This window comes from Micrasema longulum, unplaced genomic scaffold (genome assembly GCF_059751315.1).
Source record: "Micrasema longulum isolate JH-2025_06_02 unplaced genomic scaffold, ASM5975131v1 h1tg001938l, whole genome shotgun sequence".
NCBI classification, from domain to species: Eukaryota; Metazoa; Arthropoda; class Insecta; order Trichoptera; family Brachycentridae; genus Micrasema; species Micrasema longulum.
In genome coordinates this window covers 67541-89699 of record NW_028279112.1, presented here as the reverse complement: position 1 = coordinate 89699, position 22159 = coordinate 67541, and the positions used below count along the sequence as shown (strand labels likewise).

Genomic DNA, 22159 nt, shown 5'->3' with positions numbered 1-22159 from the left:
ATTATTATTGTTAAGCTGATGCGTGTATGTCAAGTGTACAACTGTACACGGTTATTAAACATTATACATTGCTGTGTGCATCTAGTTAACATTAACTGAACTAGCACCAATCACTTTCTCGGGAAGGCCATTCCATTTCTCCACAACTCGGTTTGTCAGGAAGTTCTTCCTGGGGTCGGATGAGAAGGAGGCAGTGTTTAGTTTCAATGAATGACCTCTGAGATGGCGGTTTTCATTCATAGTGAACATTATATTGCTCAGTTAAGATTTTGAATGTTTCAATAAATTCACCGTGCTGCCTCCGCTCTCCCAGTGAACTTAACCCGAGCTCCCTTAAGCGATCCTCATATGATTTATTTCTTAGAGAAACTACCATTTTAGTTGCTCTTCTCTGGACTTTCTCCAACAACTCTGTCTTTTTTGAAATAGTGTGTAATAGTTTTTTTTTAATTGTGTGTGACACGGTGTTAACTTACTCCGGGTCAGGATCGCCCTGTTTCTTTTTGATTTCGTTGATCGTGGACCACTTGAGGTTGTGTGCTTTAGTACCGTGGTTGGTGATATCCAATGGGAACCGCAAACGCATTTGGGTAAACTGATATCCCAGATCTAGTATGGGCTCTACACTCGGGTTTACCACTATACTAGTGCTAACTCCTTTGGCGCTTAGAGGAATAATCTAGAAAAAAACTTTTACTTTTACTTCATTTTTACGAGAATTTAAAGTGCTAAGCACCCTGTTGCATTATTTAATACAAATATGTAAGGACAGGGTAATAAAAAATACCATGTCTGATTTTTTAGTGATATAGGTTCTCTGTACCCAGACAGATGAAAAATATAGTTCTGAGTGTGACAAAAATAATAATATAAAACTTACAATATCTTTTGCATTTTCAATGCTTAATACAAGTTTATCATGGACGACACCAGCATCCTTTAACATTAGGCTAATCACTATATTTATGGATTTTTCACCTTCAATAATACCATTTGTGACATCCAAAGACCAGGGAGAATTTTGGTTGATCTGAAAGGATACTAAATATGATTGTGATTTGTTCACTAAAATAAGGACATACACTTTCTTAAACTACTTTCATGTTAACTTATAACCAACGAAAAAGGGTCCGATTAGACCAAGTAGTATTTCAAATTGAAGACATGAGTGGGTAAAGGTGTTTTGTGACAAATCAAAAAGCAAAGATATCTGGGATTAAAATTTTGAACACTAATACAATTAAATCATACCTCCATTCGCTCTCAAATCGGTTTTCTGCTATTTTTTATAGTGTAATAGGCTTTATGTGAAAGGGCTGTATATAAAATCTTCATTAAGTAAAAAAAAAAAGGACCGACTTTTAAAAATTTGCTACATAATGCCGCCATTCACTCATGTCTTCAATTATCGACTACGTGAAAATGATTTTTTTTACACATCATGAATTTTTATACAATTAAAGAACTCTTTAAACAAACTAAACAATTAAATATAACTGAACTCTTTAAACTAGATGCTTAAAGTTTATTCATAAATTAGCCACTGATGTTATTGTAGACGAAGAACTAAAACTTTGTAAAAAATTGTAGTAAACAAAGACAAAATTCGAGAATATCAGAACAATATTGTATACAACATTTTAAAATGAGACAAGGACAGTCGAGACTATTAATCCAGGGACCAGATAAAACTAAATAAAAGACTCAGAAAACCTTAACAAAAGATTTTTAAAATATTATCATTACCAATATAATATGAATTTAAAAAAAGAAAAATATTTTGTTTAATGAATGTAATCCGTAAGGGTTAATAAATAAATAAATTTCAAATAAAAAAAAATAATTGGAGGTTTCACAATATTTTTTATTTTATGTTAAAATGATCAAATATTGTGGCGTAAAAAACACCTCATAAATATTATTTTATATCAGGAGTTCAACACGACAACAATTGCTTGGTAGCAAAAATATGTTGGGTTAAAAAATTTGAATACTCACAAACTTGAAGTTGAATGGAGCAGCGATGGGACAAATGTTTGATAGAGTTATGGTTTTAGCATCAGTTTGTAACACGCTTATTTCACCCCAGTGTAAAGACTCCGGCTTGCAAAGTACTTTGGGGCCGACTCCTATTAAGTCAACAAGACTCAAAAATACTGGACATGGATCCCCAAACAACTGGAAACTAAAATAAACAGCGTTATTAGCTCAGAGTAATAATGCGTAACCTAGAGAGAAGCCCTATCACTATGTTTCATAGAACGCAAGCGATGTTGATTTGTTGGTTAGCGACCATTTTGTTTTGTTTGACAACAAACACATAAAGGTTCTGTCGGATGCTTTTGTCGGTGTGCTTGGCATTGTTTGAAAATAACTTGGATATTTACGCTATAAAAAATAAAAATCGACTATGGTGAATTGCAGTATGTTTGGTTGCAGCAGTAGGAGGGTCAAAGGTGTTAAAGGAGTCAGTTTTCACAGGTAATTGATTCCGAATATTTTCCCCTGATTTACATTGATTTTTGGCATTTATTGTCCCAACACGTGTATTATGTTGCTTAAAAACTTTCCTTATATCAATATATTTACTTCAGATACTATTTTTTCTCAATTAAGGGGATAAATTTGTGAATTAAAGTATGTTTACTGTTGGTAATGACAGTTGATTAAGGGCAATATGTCAGGGCCGGACTAGGCATCCATATAAAGTTTGAGTCTTTATCTAGTAGAGGTAGTTTCAAATTTTACTTGAAAATAGCAACGTTAACCTTGAAATCGCATCTTAAATGACATGTCCAAATTTCAGGCCGCTACGACTTGCCATTTCGGAGATGTGACGGATAAACAAACAAACTCAACACAGGACTTTGGTTCCATGGAGTTGGGATTTATGTCTCAATAAATGTAACATAAGTATATTGTGAATAAATAAAAAAATAAAATAAATACACACATGTATTTTCAGTTTTATAAAATAAACATAGGCGAATTTTAGAAAAATAAATTTGTTTGAGCATCCACATTTCGTCAACTTTTCCATCTGTTGACTTTTATGAAGTAAAAGAGCTATAACCTTTATCACGTGGGTGAGATTCATCCGGCTGAACCAAATCACCTACTAGGCAACGCTTGAAAACAATTTTCCAATTTTTATACTTCTTCTTTTACCAGGTAGTTAATTCAACAATATTTGATTATGTCCAAATGCTTGCAGACTGGCTGGATTACCTCCTTAAGGAGTTATTCATATTTAAATTTATTTCAACAGAGAGGAAAAAACATTTTTGAGAAGGGAATATGAGAGTCTAGGCATTTACAGGGCTTATGACCTGTTTATGATCGTAATTAATTCCATAGGGGGTTAAATCCGGTTCTTTAAATTATTTGGAAATACTAAAAAAGCATACCCAACTTTGACGGATCTATGTCCCAGTGATTGTGTCTCCAGTATAAGACCAATTTCTAAGGTTTCATTCGGCTTTATTGTGCCTTCTTTGGGTTCGAGTTCCCACAGTACATCTGTTATTTCTATCTGAAATAAAAACATTGACCTACATATCACACATTCAAGGAATAACAGTGACATACACCATCAAAGGCACAACTTGAAGATAACTTACTACTTATGCCATCTAGATTTAAATAGTATTCAGAAATAACAATGGCATAAAGATTATTGAGCCACCATTATTAATTTTCTTGAATTTAAGTTAAAAAAATAAAGTACAAATGAATTTAGTGGATAGAAAATACATTCAGGAACTTTTCTGCAAACTCAAAAACAACAATTTTGGACTTACATTTCTTGAGTTAGTTTATATAACATTGAAAGGATTGAAAATGTTCAATGAAAATTTTTTTAATTATAAAAACTATAAAAACTATAAAACACTTTGCACTTACAGCCAATCTGCTAAACAAAATGGATTTTTCACCCTTGAAAATAAACGCACTATATCTGAATTATGCTATTTATATACATAATTAAAAAATAAAGTAGACTCTTTTAACCTACTCTCCAAAATTAATCTTACTGTCCTCTTTTGAGAAATAAGTATTTATTCCATTTACCAGTCTGTAGCACTAACTCTTTCCTCTATCGTTCTTGCTCAAACTATAATGCTTTTTTTATCTATCGATATATTTAACATGCCCCTTAATTTATTTAAAAATAAATTAAGACTCATTTTTTCTGGTTGCGATACGCTCCCACTTGCTATTTAATGATGCTCATGCTTACACATTCCTGAACACTTACTCCCACACGCTTACACACAAACACACTTCTACACTTACTCTCATACAAAAACACACAAACACACCCTTTTGTTGTACCACAATTTAATATTTATGATTTTTATTTAGAAGCTTCGCTGGTCTGTCTTTAAAACATATCTTTTTTATGTTATTATATCATTGTTGACTGTTTGTTTCTATGAAATAAACAAATGACTCGCTAGTATTAACACTATCTAGCCGTTGAGATGAAAAACTTTTGTATATAATTGTGATGACACATAGAAGTGTATCATTTGAATAATGTTGGAGACTCCTTTAAATTTTTTCAAGTAGCACGCTGTTAGTACCTTGGTAGATATATAATAGAACCCGGGCATGTCTGTTTTGTTCATGGCAAGAATACGAGTCCTATTCTTGTGATTGATAAAGCATTCCTTCATACTTAGTGCAGGGGTCAGAGATAATATCTTGGGAGTGCCAGCGTTGTAGGTAATCGGTATTACGAGAGGATTCACTTCAGAGTTTTGTAGACAAAGCTCCAGCGATGTTTCTTGCTGCCTCCGTGTCCCAGCAATGAGCTTAATCTAAAAATTATTATTGATGAATACAGTTACGTACACCAGAAGATCAATTACAATGAGTGCTGCTGTCAGTAATAATCAAAGTGATAAAGTTTAACCGATTCCAATGGAACATCAACATAAATTTGACTAATTATATGAAAAATAGCACTCTTCAAAGAATACAGATTAACTATAATGACAGTTTTAGTGACATCGACATATTACACTGAAAATTCTTTATTTTTATCAGATCTGTTAAAGACATTTTAAATTTATCTCCTGTCTAACTTTTAACTGTTAATTTTGACTTTTTATTTTATCTTTTAATTTTATCTTTTAATATTAATTTTAATTTTAACTTTTTAATTTAATTTTTAAATTTTAACTTTTAATTTTAATTTTAACTCGTAATTTTAACTTATAATTTCAACTCTTAATTTTTACTTATTCATATGTACATCTACTACCGGCATCTAATTAATTATTGTTGGTTGTGAATTTTTACTAAGAAATATAAATGTTCATGGAAGCAGAGAGAGAGGAGGAAAATATAGTTGGAGCTATGGAATGTCTTATCCCTTTTCTGTACTTTTTATTTCATATTTTTATTTTTATATAAATATATTTTTTTAGAATTTAATTACTTTTTCCCCTCTCCTCCTGCATTCATAATAAATTCATGTGAAATCTGTAATTGGTCTTACTTTTTTAAAATTGTTCTTTTGTACCTTGTATTTATATTAAGACTGTATGATTTTCTTAATAAATAAATAAAGAAATAATAAGGGATTATTATATTTTTAACATTGCCACACTTCAAGTGCAAGACAAACGGACAATCTGAAACTCGACCCGCGTTAACTTTGACATTTTGAAATTTGGCATATAGCCATGTGACTACGATAAACCAATCTTTACAATGCACATGCACCAGTTTATTATCGCAGTCTGCTTTCATTGTGATCTGACTCTTATAAGGGTGTGAATCTTAGCACCTTACCAAAGAACACCAAACTTCTGAGTTTTGAGAGTAAGTGCTTGAGGATAATATTAGGCATAAGGTGGTTCGATTTAATAACTAACATTGAAGTCCGAGAATGGACGCAGCAGCCTCCTATAACAAGCGTCTTAAGGATGCGGCGGTGGACCTGGCTTGAACACATGCTGCGCATGCCTCAAGAGAACCTAAACCCATGTTGCCTCTTTTTTAAACCTGCGGGTTCTTGCCGTCCTGGAAGGCCGTCGATGACGATCTTTCAACTTTATTCGGCAGAACTAAGGGGCGCTGGATTGACGTGAGAGGAGGCGAAAGTACTGGCTGGCGATAGGGTCTCCTGGATGCAACTGGTGATGTCCACATACTCCACTTAAGAGCGGATGTGGAAAAAGAAAAAGAAAGAAGAATTTATACTTTAAAACAAAAAATCTTCATCTTGGAACAGGCTGAGCCGTGTTAAATGGAGACTATCCTAACCAGAGGACGTTCCGTATTCATTTTCTAATTCACTAGTTTTATATAGATTCCCTGTTATTAAATATGTATACTTATTTACGCAATAAATTTATAAAATAAATAATTCTAGTGTGCCGACTAACACAAACAATATTTGGTTGTTACTTGGTTAACCAATAGGCATTAGCATATTAACATAGGGTTATTAAACATTTTAAGACACTACTGGCGGCTTTCAAAACAAACCATTTGTAAAAAAAAAAACATATCTTACTTTGATGAGAGCTTCTTCCATCGGTGTAATTGTGTAGATATTAGGTTTAATGATAAATTCTCTTGGTAAAATGGGCAATTTTGGTTTGTCCATAGTTTGTATAAAACTGAGAACATTAATGCTGGGCGAGATGACTCCATCAGTTGGGATTTTAAATTCTATTTGAAGCGTAGCTTCGGAGATGTTTTGGATTTTCAAATATCGTATGACTTCAAACCCTGGAAAAGATCAACTTGCGCGATATGCAAACAGTATTTGTACAAATAAAAAACAGCAGTTATTGTAAAATACAGTTAAAAGTATTTAAAAGTTGTTCAATGTACTTACCTATGGAGACTGATCCAAATTCAAGCAATGAAGGCTCTATTTTCAATGTTGGCGAGTTAACCATACCCCTGAAATTGGAAATTATAATTTTAATTAAGAACGACTTAGACAAAACTGCAAGAACATTGAAATATTTTGGGTCCATTTTCATTTTGTCATAAATAAACTTGTTTGAGTCTCCGACATTTTGATCCTAAGTCCGCGATACTACCAGGGAACCATAATCCGTCCCACGTATAATTTTATTGTTCCGTTTTATTAAGTTTAAAAGCCATTTTCACACTGCAATATTTTATAGTCCCTGGACTGAGACCAGAAGCCTGAGACTGATCATCTTGCATTCACGTAAAAAATGATCAAAATATGCTAAGATTTGTGTACTAATGCAGTGCCCTATGCACCGTCAGGTGTAGATAAAATAATGATAAACATGTCAATAATGACTGAGTTATTTTACTTATGTTATAGTTTAATATTTATTCATTTTATTGGGGATTTTTTTTTTTTTTTTTTTATAAATTTGGACCCCTGTATTTAGTAGCCTTACGTGTCATGTACAAGGCTAAGGTACTCGGAAAAAAAAGTTTTTGTTTGTCTTGGAAATGGGATGTTCGATCACTGATTTTGGTTTATTACCTTTATGAGTCCAATCACCATTGTTGCAAAGTTCAAGAACAATGGCGCATGATAACTACTTTTTACTACAGTGTGGATATCTGTTAAGGATATTCCATCTTTCCTGCATTCTGCTTCAAGATTATGGCGTTGCAAACTGAAAAATGGGCACTGAAATAACAGATGTTCTATACTCTGTGAAGAAATATCATCGCATGGACAATAGTCATCATTCCTTAATTTAAACCTATATAGATAACTTCTCATAGCTCCGTGTCCGGTAAAAATTTGAGTCGTTTCGAAAGTACTTTGGTGATGATGACGGAAGTTTGCTGCATCAGCCAGCGTTGGGAAAAACATTTTAGTGATTTTACCTGCAGAAGAAGCGCGGTAATGATCCTCCCAACGCTGCTGCGTATTTTGTTTTATACAGCGTTTGGCAAAGCTAAGGGGAAACTCTGAGAAGAAAGGTGCCGTTCTTTTACAAGTTGCGGATCTTGCTCGTTCATCCGCTCTCTCATTTCCTACGATACCAGCATGTCCTCTTATCCAGCATATTTGAATGTTCATCCCTCTTATTTTTAGATGCTTAATTTTACTCTGAATATCTACAATGAATGGATTTACCGACCGAGTATCTGTTATAGCTTGAACGCCCGAACGACAATCTGATAATATTTTTGCAATAACCCATCTCTCTGGTGGTTTCTTTAATAACCATTCGAGAGCTTCTCGTATTGCGAGTAGTTCAGCCTGGAAAACTGAGCAGAAATTATCTAATTTAAATGTTCTGCCTGGTAATTCTTTATCACTCTCAAAAGGAACGAATGCCGCTCCCACTTTTCCGTCGAGCAGGCTACCATCCGTAAAGATTCTAATTTCGTTGGGAGCATAAGGAGGTATATCTTTGTCAAGTAAAAGAATATTTTCGGGAATTCTTTCGCACGGGTGAGGTAAATCGAAATAGTTTGCAGTTCCTTGATACTTGCGATCATCTGGAATGGAATACAGCTTACCAAATTTCTTAACATTATAAATGTCCTTCCTTTCTTGAATTTTTAGGTCTAACGGTGTAAATCCTGTTAGAGCTTGAGCAGAGATGAGTGAAATGGTTCTGTATCCTCTACAAGATATTATGGCAAATTGTCTTTGTAAGCTGTCAAGTTTTTTCTTATTGCATTTCTTTTTTACCGCTTCACCCCATAAGCTGGCCGCATATGTAACAAGAGGTTCAATTGCACCATAATATATTTGCTGCATTACCGCAGGAGAGCACCCCCATGTTGGTTTTGCCGCTCTCACAAGCATTCCAGAAAGATTGGCAGCCTTCTTGCAGACGTTATCCACATGTAGTGACCAGTTGAGATGCTTGTCTACAGTTACACCTAATACCCTAATAGAGTCAGCAAGAGCTAGCTTTACACCGTTTATTGGGGATTTGTTTAACATTTTAAAATTAATTATTTGAGAAGTAAATATTTGGCTCCATATAATTTACCCAAATATTCAATTTTGGTGGCCATTTTAATATCACACAACAATAAGTAGAAATGTATTCACAATACTTAAACCAATTGAACTATGGCCACTTGCAACACTGGACACATGAAACTCTAGGTGACAAAACTGCCAACACAGAGACGCAACACGGCGCTAACAGCGGGAAACTTAAACCAGACACTCTCCGACCACCATTGATTCCGGTTGCCTTCTAAACGACGTTGCTACTAACTTATAATATTTCATGTAAAATTGATCTGATTTCCACGATATTCATTTGTTGTATTTTTATTTCATTATGGTCGGTTAAGTTGCAAATAAAACTCCAGAGAAAATATGTGAGCTGAAATCTTTTATTTTATACACGCCACCTTGCAACAAAATATTAGTAAAATACTTAGGATATTGTGATAGATCTTATTCTTTTTGTGTAATAAGGTATTAGACTGCTGTTTACTATGCAATCATAGAGTCCAGGAACATTTTTGAGAAAGAAAATATAAAAAACACGAATGCAATAATCTTCAAGCAGAATGCAGGAAAGATGGAATATCCTTAACAGATATCCACACTGTAGTTAAAAGTAGTTATCACGCGCCATTGTTCTTGAACTTTGCAACAATGGTGATTGGACTCATAAAGGTAATAAACCAAAATCAGTGATCAAACATTGCATTTCCAAGACAAACAAAAACAATTTTTCCGAGTACCTTAGCCTTGTACATGACACGTAAGGCTACTAAATACAGGGGTCCAAATATATATAAAAAAATAAAAAAAAACAATTGTAAATGCAATTTCTTATAATAAATAAAGGTAACAGTATTTTGAGTTTGTCTAAATTTTTGTAGACAAGGACTGGATTCAACTCCCTGGGGAGCTGTTTATATTAACATATTACAACAAAGATGAAGAACACTTTAGAGAAGGTAATATAGAAGTCTAGGCATCTACAGGGCTAATGACCTGTAATTTATTTATTTATTCATTCAAAATTACACTCATTTAAATATAAGTGAACCTATTAAGACTTTTAAGGCTGTGCCCGTGTCAAGCCATAATAAATAACAATAAAAAATACACAGTTAAATTAATTAGATTTAAATATAGTGACATTTGATGCAATATAATAAAAATCCATAAAAAAGGTAAAAGAAAAAAAAAAAAAAATCCAAAAAATTCAATTAAAAAAAGATATGCATAGAATTATAAACACACGAAACAGATTTCACTACAAAACAAATCCATTGTTAATTAAATAATACATAATGTAGGAGAGAGTTTACATAATTGTACGAGTGTGCAACTTTTGTATTCATGTGTGTGTATGTGCGTATAAGGGTGCGTGTGTGTGGATGCGTGAGTAAACCAAATGAATGTATATTTATAGGGGAGTGTATAGGAGATGGCTTGGTAAAAAATTTGATTGTTTGAAAATATGTTAATCTATCCAATATCTAGTTTAAACATTAAGATTCTACATACTTAGCTGTAAATTTGATAATCTGTAATGAGTCTTGAATTTCAAATAACAGATCTTCAATATATGGACCCGGAGTGTATGCCAGAAGGGAGATGGTAAATTTACTGGTGTCTCCAGATTTGATACAAAGCATTGAGGGTTGGCATTTAATCTTAATACCAAAACTAGAGAATTGAGGTTTAAACGCTACAGTACCGGCAATATCACCTAAAAATTTCAACTTTGATGTAAAATAGACACATCTAGAATCCAAGATTAATAATAACCTATTTTGAAATTTGTTTATACTGGACTTGTATGCAAAAAGTCAATATATGAACCAAAAGATTGATAATATTTTAACGATAGCAATCCTGATGTGGTGGCAACTCTAATAACATCTGTGTTAGTGTGGCAGCCCTGAAGCCCTACCTATTTGCCATCTTATCTCGGTAGATGCCTCCATATTCAATATGGTTGTTACAATTTTTACAGAGATTATTGTTATACTAACTTGCATAAAACTGTGCCATAAGATTAGCGAGTTGTATTCAATAGGTGCCCAATTAAGCTTTTTACAAAATAAAAATCGCTTAGTGGTTCATCAAAAATAAATGAGTTAAAGTGTCAACCAGTATTTTATTAATTTTTAAATTCTATTAATTACAATGAACTTGCACCAAGAACTTTTTTGCATGTTTCGAATGATCAAGTTTCTTACTTCCATATTGTTTATTGCACAATACAGTAAAACTCCAATTATCTGGATATGCAAAAATCTGGAGAGTCGGATTAACCATTAAATTAAGGCAATCTTTTGAAAGAAAACGCCAAATTTACTCTAAGATCACTGCATTTGAAATAATACAGTAAATTCGAATCACCTTAAAAACTTACTTAAATATGTCCAGCAAAGTTAATTGCTTTGACGAATAAACTCATTTACGAGCTTATAGCCAATTATTATAACATCTTCTTTATTTTTAATTTCCTGATAACGATCCGGACACTGCAAATCCGGATGACTGGAGTTCTACTGTATATCGAAAATATTTCATTCTAATGAATAGTTTACCTTCGTTACGAATTATTAAATCAAATACAGTTTCACTTCCGAATGATAGGTCCATATTCATTAGATGAGTGTCAAACTTTAGCTGGGCCCCGAGACAGATGGCCTTTAGAGAGAGAGGAATACGCTCCACAAGGCCGGCTATTTCACAAAATGCCTTTGCTGTGAATTCGCCAACTTTGTTAGAGTTAAATGATATAATTATCTCTTTTTCAGAGTTGGGCCAAACATCCTCAGACTAAAAGAATAATAAAAATGTATGAATTATTTGAACAATGTTGATGAATCTAAAGTGGTTTTTGAAAGTGACGAAAGTATGACTAAATGTGAGATCATTATGAATGGAGATATTCTTAATCGGGTAGAAGAATTTGTGCATCTGAAAATTATGTTCACTAGGGACGAAAAGGCTGTGAAATATTTTGAAAGGAGAGTGAGTGCCGGGAACAGAGGGAACAATGCACTTAAATTAATCTTGGAGTCCTGGCGCTGAACCTTATGTACGGTAGCAAAGCGTGGATTTCAAAAAATTACGTGAAAACTAATGAAAGTCCAAAACTTGATGGATGAATAGAAAAGTATCTTGAAAATCAATTTTGTTACTGATTAGGATGGAAACGGCCAGGAGGCCCAATTACAGTGATGAATTACAGCACAGAACACCCAGGTTTGAGAAAAATCATTCAATTTTTGATTCCCACCGGAAATCAAAACCGGAACCTTCCGTGCGTGAGTCAAGCGTCTTAACCCCTACACCACGTGGGCCTCCATAATTATAAAGTGATACATATTACTTACAGCAGGAAATATTCCAAAGTGTTTATTATGGAAAGCAAATGGTTTACTTTGATAAAGTATTTGTAAATCTTCATGAAATGTTTTATCTCCCTGGTCTCCTGGAACATCTCCACAAATACCATATTCCTTTTTCATAAAATCTTCAAAAGATTCAAAAGTTTTTTGGGAATCTATGAAATGTAAAAAAAAAATTTGTACCAAAACAAACAATAAAATTTATATACCTTAGAAATGAACTTAAGAAATAAAATTTATGGATCATGATAGAACTAACCTCCTTCAAGAGAAACGTTTTTCATCCAAGAAAAATCTAATCTATCAGGTTCATTATTTATAATCTTTATTATGGCGTGAGTTGTAAGGCCTATGAAAGCTCTGGGAATTATAACGTCATATTTGTTAAATTTTACATCCACAGTACGGCTATCTGCACTAACATAACTCTCCAACCGTTCACCTAAATATTTTGGACAGGCAAAAAAATATTTATTTTATATTATGTACATTTACAAAGACTTATCGCTAAAAGCAATATCTTCAAACTAACTAAAAACAGACTGGTGAATTTTTTTTACCTTTTTTATCAAAAAATTATGTAAATATACTTATGTTCTAATGAGGAACTTCAGCCCTACAGGAAATTGGATACAAAAATGTTTTCTTATGCGTGGTAAAAATTAGAGCATTTTGAAGTAAAAATGTACAAAAAAAATATTTTTATAAAAACAAACTACCGTGAAAGACATCACTAGTTCATATGAATTAACCAATGAAAAGTAAGTTGTGGAAGATAACCTTATTAATTATTAATTACTTATCGTCAACAGACCAATTGGCAGAGCTGACCAAGAAGAAGCGGAAGAGAATTTGAGATGTCACAGGTGGAGTAATTTCAGAGATGCAAAACGTTAAAAAAATCATAGCGCTGATAATATGATAAATAAATTTAAATAAAATATTTTTTTGGCTAAGTTTTTAATAGTCTTTTAACAAATTTTTAAACATCACTGAACTTTCCACTAAAGCTGTTTTTTTGGTAGGGAGATAGAGCTTGTAAAAATAAATTTATTAATAAAATTACTTTAGTTATAAATATTATATGATAAAGAATGTGGGATCAGGTAAGAAATTTAGAAGGAAGGGGGTCCAGGAAAGGAATGGAATAAAACATGAAAGGAAGTTAGGGTTCTAAAGATGTATTATAATAATGTTTTAGGTGTTTCTTAAAAATGGGGGAAGAAGGTGCATTTCTTATATGAAGAGGTAGCTCATTCCAAAATCTGAAACATTGAACAGAAAAAGAATCACTGAAGAATGATGTGGTATGCCGAGAAATGGAAAGTGTTCTCTCCTGAAAAAAGCGAAGTGATAGACAGGTAGATGAAATTCTGGTGTGTAAGGGTTGTGAAGAGCATTATTAAGAAGTGAGAGAGATGTAAAGTTTATGGGATGATTAAAACTAATCCACTTGAGTTCAGTGCAAAGGGATGATATTACATGGTCATATTTTTAATATTGAAATGAAAGTAAATGCTTTGGTTCTGCGAATGCTCCAGACCATTGATGAATTTGATATTTTTCAGAGAGGAAATGGAAAAAGCATAACAAAATAAAATTCATATAGTGTTACTGAATTACCTGAACTTAAGACAATACATATTTTTTCTTTAACAGGGCCAACTTTATGGTACTTGAATTTGATAACAAAATCTGCATTTTTATTTGGCTCAAGTTTCGCAATTTCTGGATGTATTGAAAATGGCCTGCAATACAATAAGTTTATCATTTGTATTATTGTCGACCGGTTGGTGTCGTGGTCAGTGTGTTTGCCTACCACGCAAGAGTCAAACACTGACAAGAATATCATGCAATGAATATAAAAAACACGGTGTCTATAGTTTATTTTACAGTGGATTTGTAATATTATATTTTCTCACATTGCATACAAATAAGAAAAAAAAGGTATTTTAATATACCTGGACAATGTTAAAGTATTTATCCAGTGAATATAAATAAACAATTAAATAAATTCTTACCAAGCAGTTTTTATTTTGAAAGTTGCAGGAATCATACCAATATTTCTAATACACATAGTTAAGGACGATTGTTTTTTGACAGGCACAGTTGGAAGTGAAATTTGATCAGGAAATTCTAGAAGTGGGCGTGGACCAACACCTATACGTGATTTTGAAAATAGATTTAGTAAAAAAGATTTGCTGACTGCAAGACGTACAGACACCTAAATTCTCCAGGAACTATTTATTTAGTTAGTTGTAAATTTATATGAGATGTATTCAGAAAGTAAGTTCTATTTGTATTTCTTGCCATCGCAGTTTTGCACATGCGCGCTACTTACTCTGACCTATTGGGAACGAGTTTACGCCATTATGAGCTAGCTGACTGTTGTGTACGCTTCGTGATGTTTGTTTGAAATGCCAAATAAAATTGATAATCCTGCTGCTTGTGATTAGTTTTCTTAATACGAAGAACATCAAACTACTTCACATTTATCAACAGATCTGTGAGGCGTATGGAGAATATGTGACAAGTGATTCAATAGTAATGAGACGGGTGTGACAACAAACAAAGTCGACCTTTTTTATTTCTTTTCTTTTATTTATTTAAAATGGAAAGATTTCCGGGGACATAAAATGGGAATCAAGTTAGGGTTCGAACCCCGGACCTCTGATTCGTGAGTCCGCAACACTAGCCACGGGACCACAACCCGATTCTTCGACTTGACATTGCAGACGGCACCCTTTGATGGAGAGGGAATGCAAAAGCTTGTGCCAGGCTATGACAAGCGCTTACAAAATAGTGGGAGTGGATGTGGAAAAGCAATTTAAGATCTAAACATGTTTTCACAATTTTTTTTCTCCTGAATATGCACAGGTTTTTTTGAACCCGTCACATGGAACTTACTATCTGTACATACCTTGTATTACATGATATTGTATCATCATTATGTCCCTATCTACACCTTGTGGTGCATAAGGCACTGCATTAGTAGTTACGCCAAATGCAGTATGTATTATCATCTGTTACGTGAAGGTAAAGTGATTAGTTTTACTCTTCAGGTGCCAGTCCAAGAAAAATGAAATACTGCAGTGTAAAACTACCTTTTAAATCAATGTTTCATGTTCACTTTATTAAAATATTGCAATAAACTACACATTTAAAGTAAGATAGGAGAAATTTTTTAAGTTCTTTTTATTTACCCAAATATTTCAGTTTTCATACCATTTCCTAAAAGTTGTAAATAACTTGTGCCGGAAAAATGGGAATCGAGTTGTGATAGAGTGGGATTTGAAACTAGGACCTTTGATCCATGAGTCCACAATACTACCACGGAACCACAACTCTGTTCAAAAATATTGAATTAAGAATTTATTGTCATGGTGCTACAAGATTGAATTTATGATGAAAATGAATGAAAATTTGTCATTTCACTTTTATTGCCGGGATGCAAATGTCTTATTTTGAAAAACAGAGATAAATAGAGAATCTGAGTTTCAATAGTGATATAATTACTCGACAAGCGGTTAGAACTTCTTTGGCACAGAGACAATACTCTTAAATAGGCCAAAAATATACAGGTGTTCTTTAAACCCTGCCACATCCGAAACCACGATGATCAGTATGAGCAAGAAGACATATTTGCACATTAAAATAAATTTTTAGTTTGACTAAAATCTTAAAAAATAAAAAACAAATGGTTGCTTACTCCTGTAGGGGTGAAACGAGGAGGGGGGAGCCCGATACACTATCAACCGCATGGCCGCGCCCCCCTCGCTTCTCCCCTGCAGAAGTAAGCAACCATTTGGTTTTTTTTTATATTTTACTTTTAAAAAATTTCTTTGTTCTAAATATTTTTTAAAATGTGCTAATATGTCTTCTTGCCCATACTGATCATCGTGGTTTCGGATGTGACGAACAATGATGTAAAGAACACCCTGTATAATACAATATTCCAGTACCATGATTATGTTGTAAGAGCCTCTAGCTAAAGAAGTTAGCGACTACTTTCTTTGATGATATTGGTTGTCGAGAGTCTGAGGGTTTGATGACAGCTTATAGTTGGCCAACCCGCGTTCTTGTTTGAATTGATAATTTTTGTTGATTTAGTTTTTTTATTATTTTTATTACGAAACAACTTTTAAATAACATAGTATCTGTACCTCAGTGGATTAAACACGGGAGTCCACTTTTTGCCATTTTCAAGTTGAAAATGCAGAAATTATCTCAATAAACTACTTTATATGTAAATAAAGCAATGAAGTCCTTTTTTGTTATAAAATACTTCAACTTGAAATAAAAATCTGAAGTCAACTTTGTTTTAATGCAAAAAACATCAGTAGTCCCAGATATGCTATTTTAATATGTACTTTTATTATGAAAATAATAATTATTTTACACTAAAAGTTCTTTACAGATCGAATGATCTCATTTGGTTAAAACAATATAATGTTTTGGAAAAGGCACTAGCACAAAATCGTGTTTCCAGAACATTGTTCTTTATGAGACTCCTTTATGATACAAATATTATATACATGAAATATTATAATGTATACTGTGTTTTGGACTAGTAAAATCATACATCTTTGGTTGTCTTAGAACAGGGTCACAACTCTAATTAGACAATCAAAGCAATTTCATATTACCATAATCATTTTATGTATAGGTATATAATAAACTATTCCAACAAATTTGAAAATAAAATATCTTCAAAATAAATGGGTTTAAGTAGATACTTACAAATAATAGGCACAACCAGCTTTTCTTTTAAAGTTTCAAACACAATTTTATGCAGGTAATCTTGACGATGTTGAGGTACAAATATGACAGAAAATGTTAGCCGCATTCCCGGAGCTAATCTGACAAAGTTCACATTTGGTTTCAGTTGGAAGAACTCATTCCTCTCAAAAATTATTTTGAACATCACTAATTTCTAAGGAAAATAAAGAAAAGAGAGTGAGATGCAAGAACCCGATCTTAAATATCACCAATTTTAAATATAGGACTTGAGGCATTTGAAATGTGGTACTACTGAAGAATGCTAGAAATTTCATGGACCATATTAGAAATGAGACAGTTTTTAGTATGTTACACAAGGACAGGGAGCTTCTCAATACGGTAAGTTGCCGCAAGATGGAGTGGAGTACCTCGAATGTATAATTAGGGGCCCAAAATACAAGGTTCTACTAAATATAATAGAGAAAAGTTGAAGGTAAACGATGGGCAGGTGGGAAGAAGCTTTTCTGGCTAAGGACCATATGCAACTGAACCGGGCTTGATGTGGCGGAGTTATTCTAGCTAGCAAAGGATCGTTACTTATACAGGCAGGCTATTGGTGCAATTTGTGGCACATAATGGAGTCAATGTCTGAACGCAGGCATGCCGCTAAAAGAAGAATTTTAAAATTAAATAAAAAATTAGGAGTGATATGTAAGAACTTTTCACCGTTTAGTTTCAGAAAACTTATGTCCATTATTAAATGTTAAATAAGTAATCACAAGTTTAAGTCTCATTTAAATCATGGTATTATAACCTACCAATATTACTTCCTACTCACTGAGGTATTTATTTAATATTAATATCATCATAAATTATCTGTAAAATAGATTTTCGCGTTGGTATCTGTTGATTTTATGGTACTCAACTACGGGCGCAGACTTGACTTGGAAAAACACATGGAAGTTGGCCTCTGAAAGGCCTGGATAAATTTTGTGGATACCAAATGCTTATGGATTTAGCGAGTAATACTTAAATTGCCTAGACTTCCATATTCCCTTCTCCAAGAATATCTACAAGTTAAATATCTATTTTAATAAAATTGATGAAGGCAATATTCTAGGTAACCCCGATAGAAAAATCCACCAGAGAAGGCAGCGGGAAACCATTCTGGTCATCTTTTTCTAGGAAACACTACGGCGAGTATATCAATAAGCAGTCGTCTTGGCTGCGGAGTATAAAAGTAGCGCAGGACAGAAATGCTTTCGTTCAGTGATCGCCAACATCGGAGGCGACCCGACAAGGCACTGGAAGAGAAAAAAGAAGGGAGTATTTAAATAAATCATACCTCAGTATAGTTGATTATGGCAAATGATGCATTGTTAGATTTCTTGTAATTTTGAAAAATAACATTTTGGGGAGATAATTCTATTTTATTGATTTTCGTGCGCTTCGATTCCTTTTTATTATTTAATAACATTTCCATCCTTTCTTCAGTTGATAAAGACATTTCTTTAATAAATTTCGAAGGGGACATCTGTAAGAGGAAATTAAGACGTAATATATTTTCATTGATAACATAGATGTGAGAAAGCTGTGTCAACTATTCTGCTCTCTTGGAGACATTCTAGATATTGGCGCTCTCAGAAGTGTGTACTTTGTTCCGTTACAATCCACTGTAACCTATGGTATAGTTGGCTCGGGAGGTTGAGCGCCATCCATCATAAACCCTCTCATAATTTCATATAAATTATTGCCAAGGATCATTTTCCCGCACCCTCCAATGTATCTGTAAGAACAGTTGTTCCTGTGCCTGAAGGTGCTGGATGCGAGACAATTTTACCCAAAACAAGGATCGATACACTTCTAGTCGAACAATAAAGAGATGTCTCAGCAAAATGTTCGTACGAGAATTTCCCAGAACAGAAATTACATAATATCCAAACCAGCACAACTTTTTCTCAGAGGCACCTTTTCGTTATCAGATTGAGTGTTAAATATTTATCTCAAAGATCAAATCTATTTTCATGAACAAACAGGACTGTGGCACTGAACTGAAGTGTAGGACATGATTATATAAAAACAAATAGCTGAGACATCTATAAAAGTGGATGAAATTGGAATTATCTTTGTCAAAAAAAACTTGTAAAATTATTTCCCAGCATGAGATTTCCCGAGGAATACATTATATCCAAAGCGTATGCATTTTCATAACCATTAAATGCTAACTTTTAATACTTGAAATTACCTTTCACAATATCATTTTATGATTTCCATTAGATTATACAAATTTATTTAAACAGCAGTATTGTGTTTTAATCATGCCCAAAATTTCATTAACGTGGGTCAATGTGATATTAAAATAAAGGCGTTACTTATAAAATAAAAGTCAGAGTTAAATGTTGTCTACAAGGTATTAAAAAAAAAGATTTTTTATAAAATTATAAATACCCCTGAGATTCCGAAATATCTTTCATCTTGGAATATTATTGGATAAATCTTATTGCCAAGAGTCCCACTTAGTTGAAAATCACTGAATATATCCATTTTCTCTTATTTATCTCTGATCAGAGATTATAATTAATATCGTATATGATAATAGCTGAATTTTTCGACATTTCTCACGCAATCCAAAATTCGAGCTTTGAAGAGAAAAAACAAAAATGAAAAAAGGAATGCATTGACACAAATTTTGAAATAGCATAAAGTAGGTAACTACCTAAAACCTATAGTCTATTTAGGCTAAGCATAATTGCAAGGTTAACATTTCAAGTTTTTATCAGGGTAAGTTGTACTTGTATTTGCAATAAATTATTGTTGTTACCAATATTGAACTGTTGCATTTGTTTTGGTACTATATAACAAAAAAAAATACATTGTTGAATTACTTAACTTACTATTGAATTATCATTACATTTCCAATGTTGTGTGAGTGGCTTCTAGGTTCTAACGTGAGGAGAATTTTAATAATAATAATAATATAATTATAGGAATACTTTACTGCCGAAGTATATACGAAAAATTTAACTAAATGATTATCCTAAACTTCCTATCCTCAAACTTCTACAAGAATCCATAAAAACTTAAAACACAGCATAATGGTATTCGTTTGTGATGACTGATATTTATTAAAAACACGACAAAACAACATTTACAAAAAAATATTATGACATTACGTCAACAAAAAAAAAAACAAATAAAATAATCATTAAACAAGTTAAATCTACAAAAATTATCAGTCATTCAAAATAAAATACATCAAAATTATATATTTTCATTGGAAAAATATAAATAATCGTGGGTTGATAGGTAAGTACTGCGCTGTTGTCAAATTTTATTCAAACAGAATTTGAAATATTTTTCACGAACAGTTGATTGACGTTTAACTGTCACTTGAGTCAGTTTGACATTTCGTTTTCGATGGTTCTTGCTGGTTTTGGTGTTTGTGTTTAGGTGTGTTGTATCAGCGATAAATGAATTGAAATTTATTGTAGTTCTTGAACTCCATATCATCTCATTTGTAAGCTATTATTTTATATCGATACTTATTTGATAAAAGTGAATTCGTGAATAGATAAGACTGCGTTGAAATTGCAAATCATCTATAAAAGGTATACACAAATATAATATAGATAATCTAGTCGCCATATCTAGACTTTTCCTCTGAATTGAGCATAGTTAAAACCACTCAATATTAGTAATAATTTTATATTTCATTAGTCGTGAGTTTGAGAACTGTTTATTTTTTTATTTTCACTTTAAAAACATTAGTATTTTATCAGTGTTTTGGTGCGTGAAAAATGACGGAAAATGCGACCTGTGAATTTAAACAAAGAGAAACGGCTTCACCAACATACGAATCAAATGGAATTATTGTGAAAGAAATGGAAGCAGATGGACATTGCTTTTTCAAAGCGATTTCTCTAGGTGTTTTCGGGACTAGAGAAAAGTTCAAAGAAGTTAGAGAATCTGTTCTCCAAGAAGTTTTAAAGAAATGGGAGGAATATCAGTATTTTATAATAGGTGACGAGTCTTATCAGACACCTGTTACAAATATCGAAGACTACAAAAATCTGTTTGCTTCGGAGATTGTGTTGGGGGGGAACGTTGAGTTGTCTGCAGCTGCGTCCGCTTTATCTATCTGTCTCTGCGTTAGAAGATCGCTTGACGATGAAACTTGCTCCAAATTCGGATTAGAGGACCACAAAAAAGTTCATTTATTTTACAAAGAAGACGGAGACCACGGCCACTACGATCTAATACTTGAAAAAACTGACCAAAATTCGACGGTGGATGTTGCGGAAATAAATGAGGCACAAATTAAAACGTACTAATCGTATTTTTAATGGTGTCAAATCGTATCCAGTATGAATTAATACTTAATGAAGATCGAATTAAAATTAAAAAAATCTTATTTATCATTCTAAAGTTTATTTTTTAAAGAAGATAGCGAACCGTGGCCAAAAAACTAATAAAAATCCACCAGCGGCCATTACAGAAACAAATGAATATCAAATTAAAACAAACTTACATTCTTTGTTTGAAATTTATAAACAAGTTTTATAAATTCATACTGAAATAAAAAATAGTTAGATTTGGACATTATACCAATCTAAAAATTTCAACAAAGAGTTTTATTATTTGTGTTTTTTGTAGATGCTTATTTCTCGATTAAACACCATAATCCATATATATATAAGGTATTTATCAATGTTTTTTGTTTAGTTTTATTTCTTTCATTGACCATCAAGCACTTATATCTAAGCTATCACCTTTAAGAATGAATTATTCCGAAACTTAAGCAACGAGTGATCGATGTATTTATCTAAATTATTTAATATTTTTATCATTGTCATTCCCACATCTTTACTTATGTTCAACATACCAAAAATAAACATAACAAATGCCTATCCAAACACAAAATTATCTGTTTCCATCAAATATGTATGGCCATTATTTTTATTTAAGTAATAACAATGTTTAACCTATTTTCTTTTTATCTTGAATCAGACTTACGTGGACTTCATTTTGTATGTTTAATATACAATTATTTAATATTATTGTGTTTTATTTACTTTTTTTAAACAATAGGATTGCAGCTTAAAGTGCTCGGACCTCAAACGAC

General features: G+C 32.7%; 1 protein-coding gene across 1 annotated transcript in view; it reads right to left on the bottom strand.

Moving 5' to 3' along the window:
• The window catches only part of LOC148273490 (axonemal central pair apparatus protein HYDIN-like), a gene marked incomplete at its 3' end in the record, with an annotated part of 34517 nt that extends 14840 nt beyond the window's left edge, over window positions 1-19677 (bottom strand). Inside the window, exons 1-16 of the mRNA XM_088238639.1 lie at window positions 19486-19677; window positions 18383-18571; window positions 17059-17251; window positions 14340-14478; window positions 13942-14066; window positions 12578-12760; window positions 12304-12473; window positions 11509-11743; window positions 10457-10661; window positions 6857-6924; window positions 6530-6747; window positions 4587-4823; window positions 3408-3532; window positions 1999-2185; window positions 881-1030; window positions 477-679 (exon numbers count right to left, since the gene is read on the bottom strand). Coding sequence (XP_088094765.1) covers window positions 477-679; window positions 881-1030; window positions 1999-2185; window positions 3408-3532; window positions 4587-4823; window positions 6530-6747; window positions 6857-6924; window positions 10457-10661; window positions 11509-11743; window positions 12304-12473; window positions 12578-12760; window positions 13942-14066; window positions 14340-14478; window positions 17059-17251; window positions 18383-18571; window positions 19486-19581 — 2723 coding nt within the window. The remainder of the gene's footprint in view (window positions 1-476; window positions 680-880; window positions 1031-1998; window positions 2186-3407; window positions 3533-4586; window positions 4824-6529; window positions 6748-6856; window positions 6925-10456; window positions 10662-11508; window positions 11744-12303; window positions 12474-12577; window positions 12761-13941; window positions 14067-14339; window positions 14479-17058; window positions 17252-18382; window positions 18572-19485) is intronic.
• Window positions 19678-22159: the final 2482 nt, after the last annotated feature.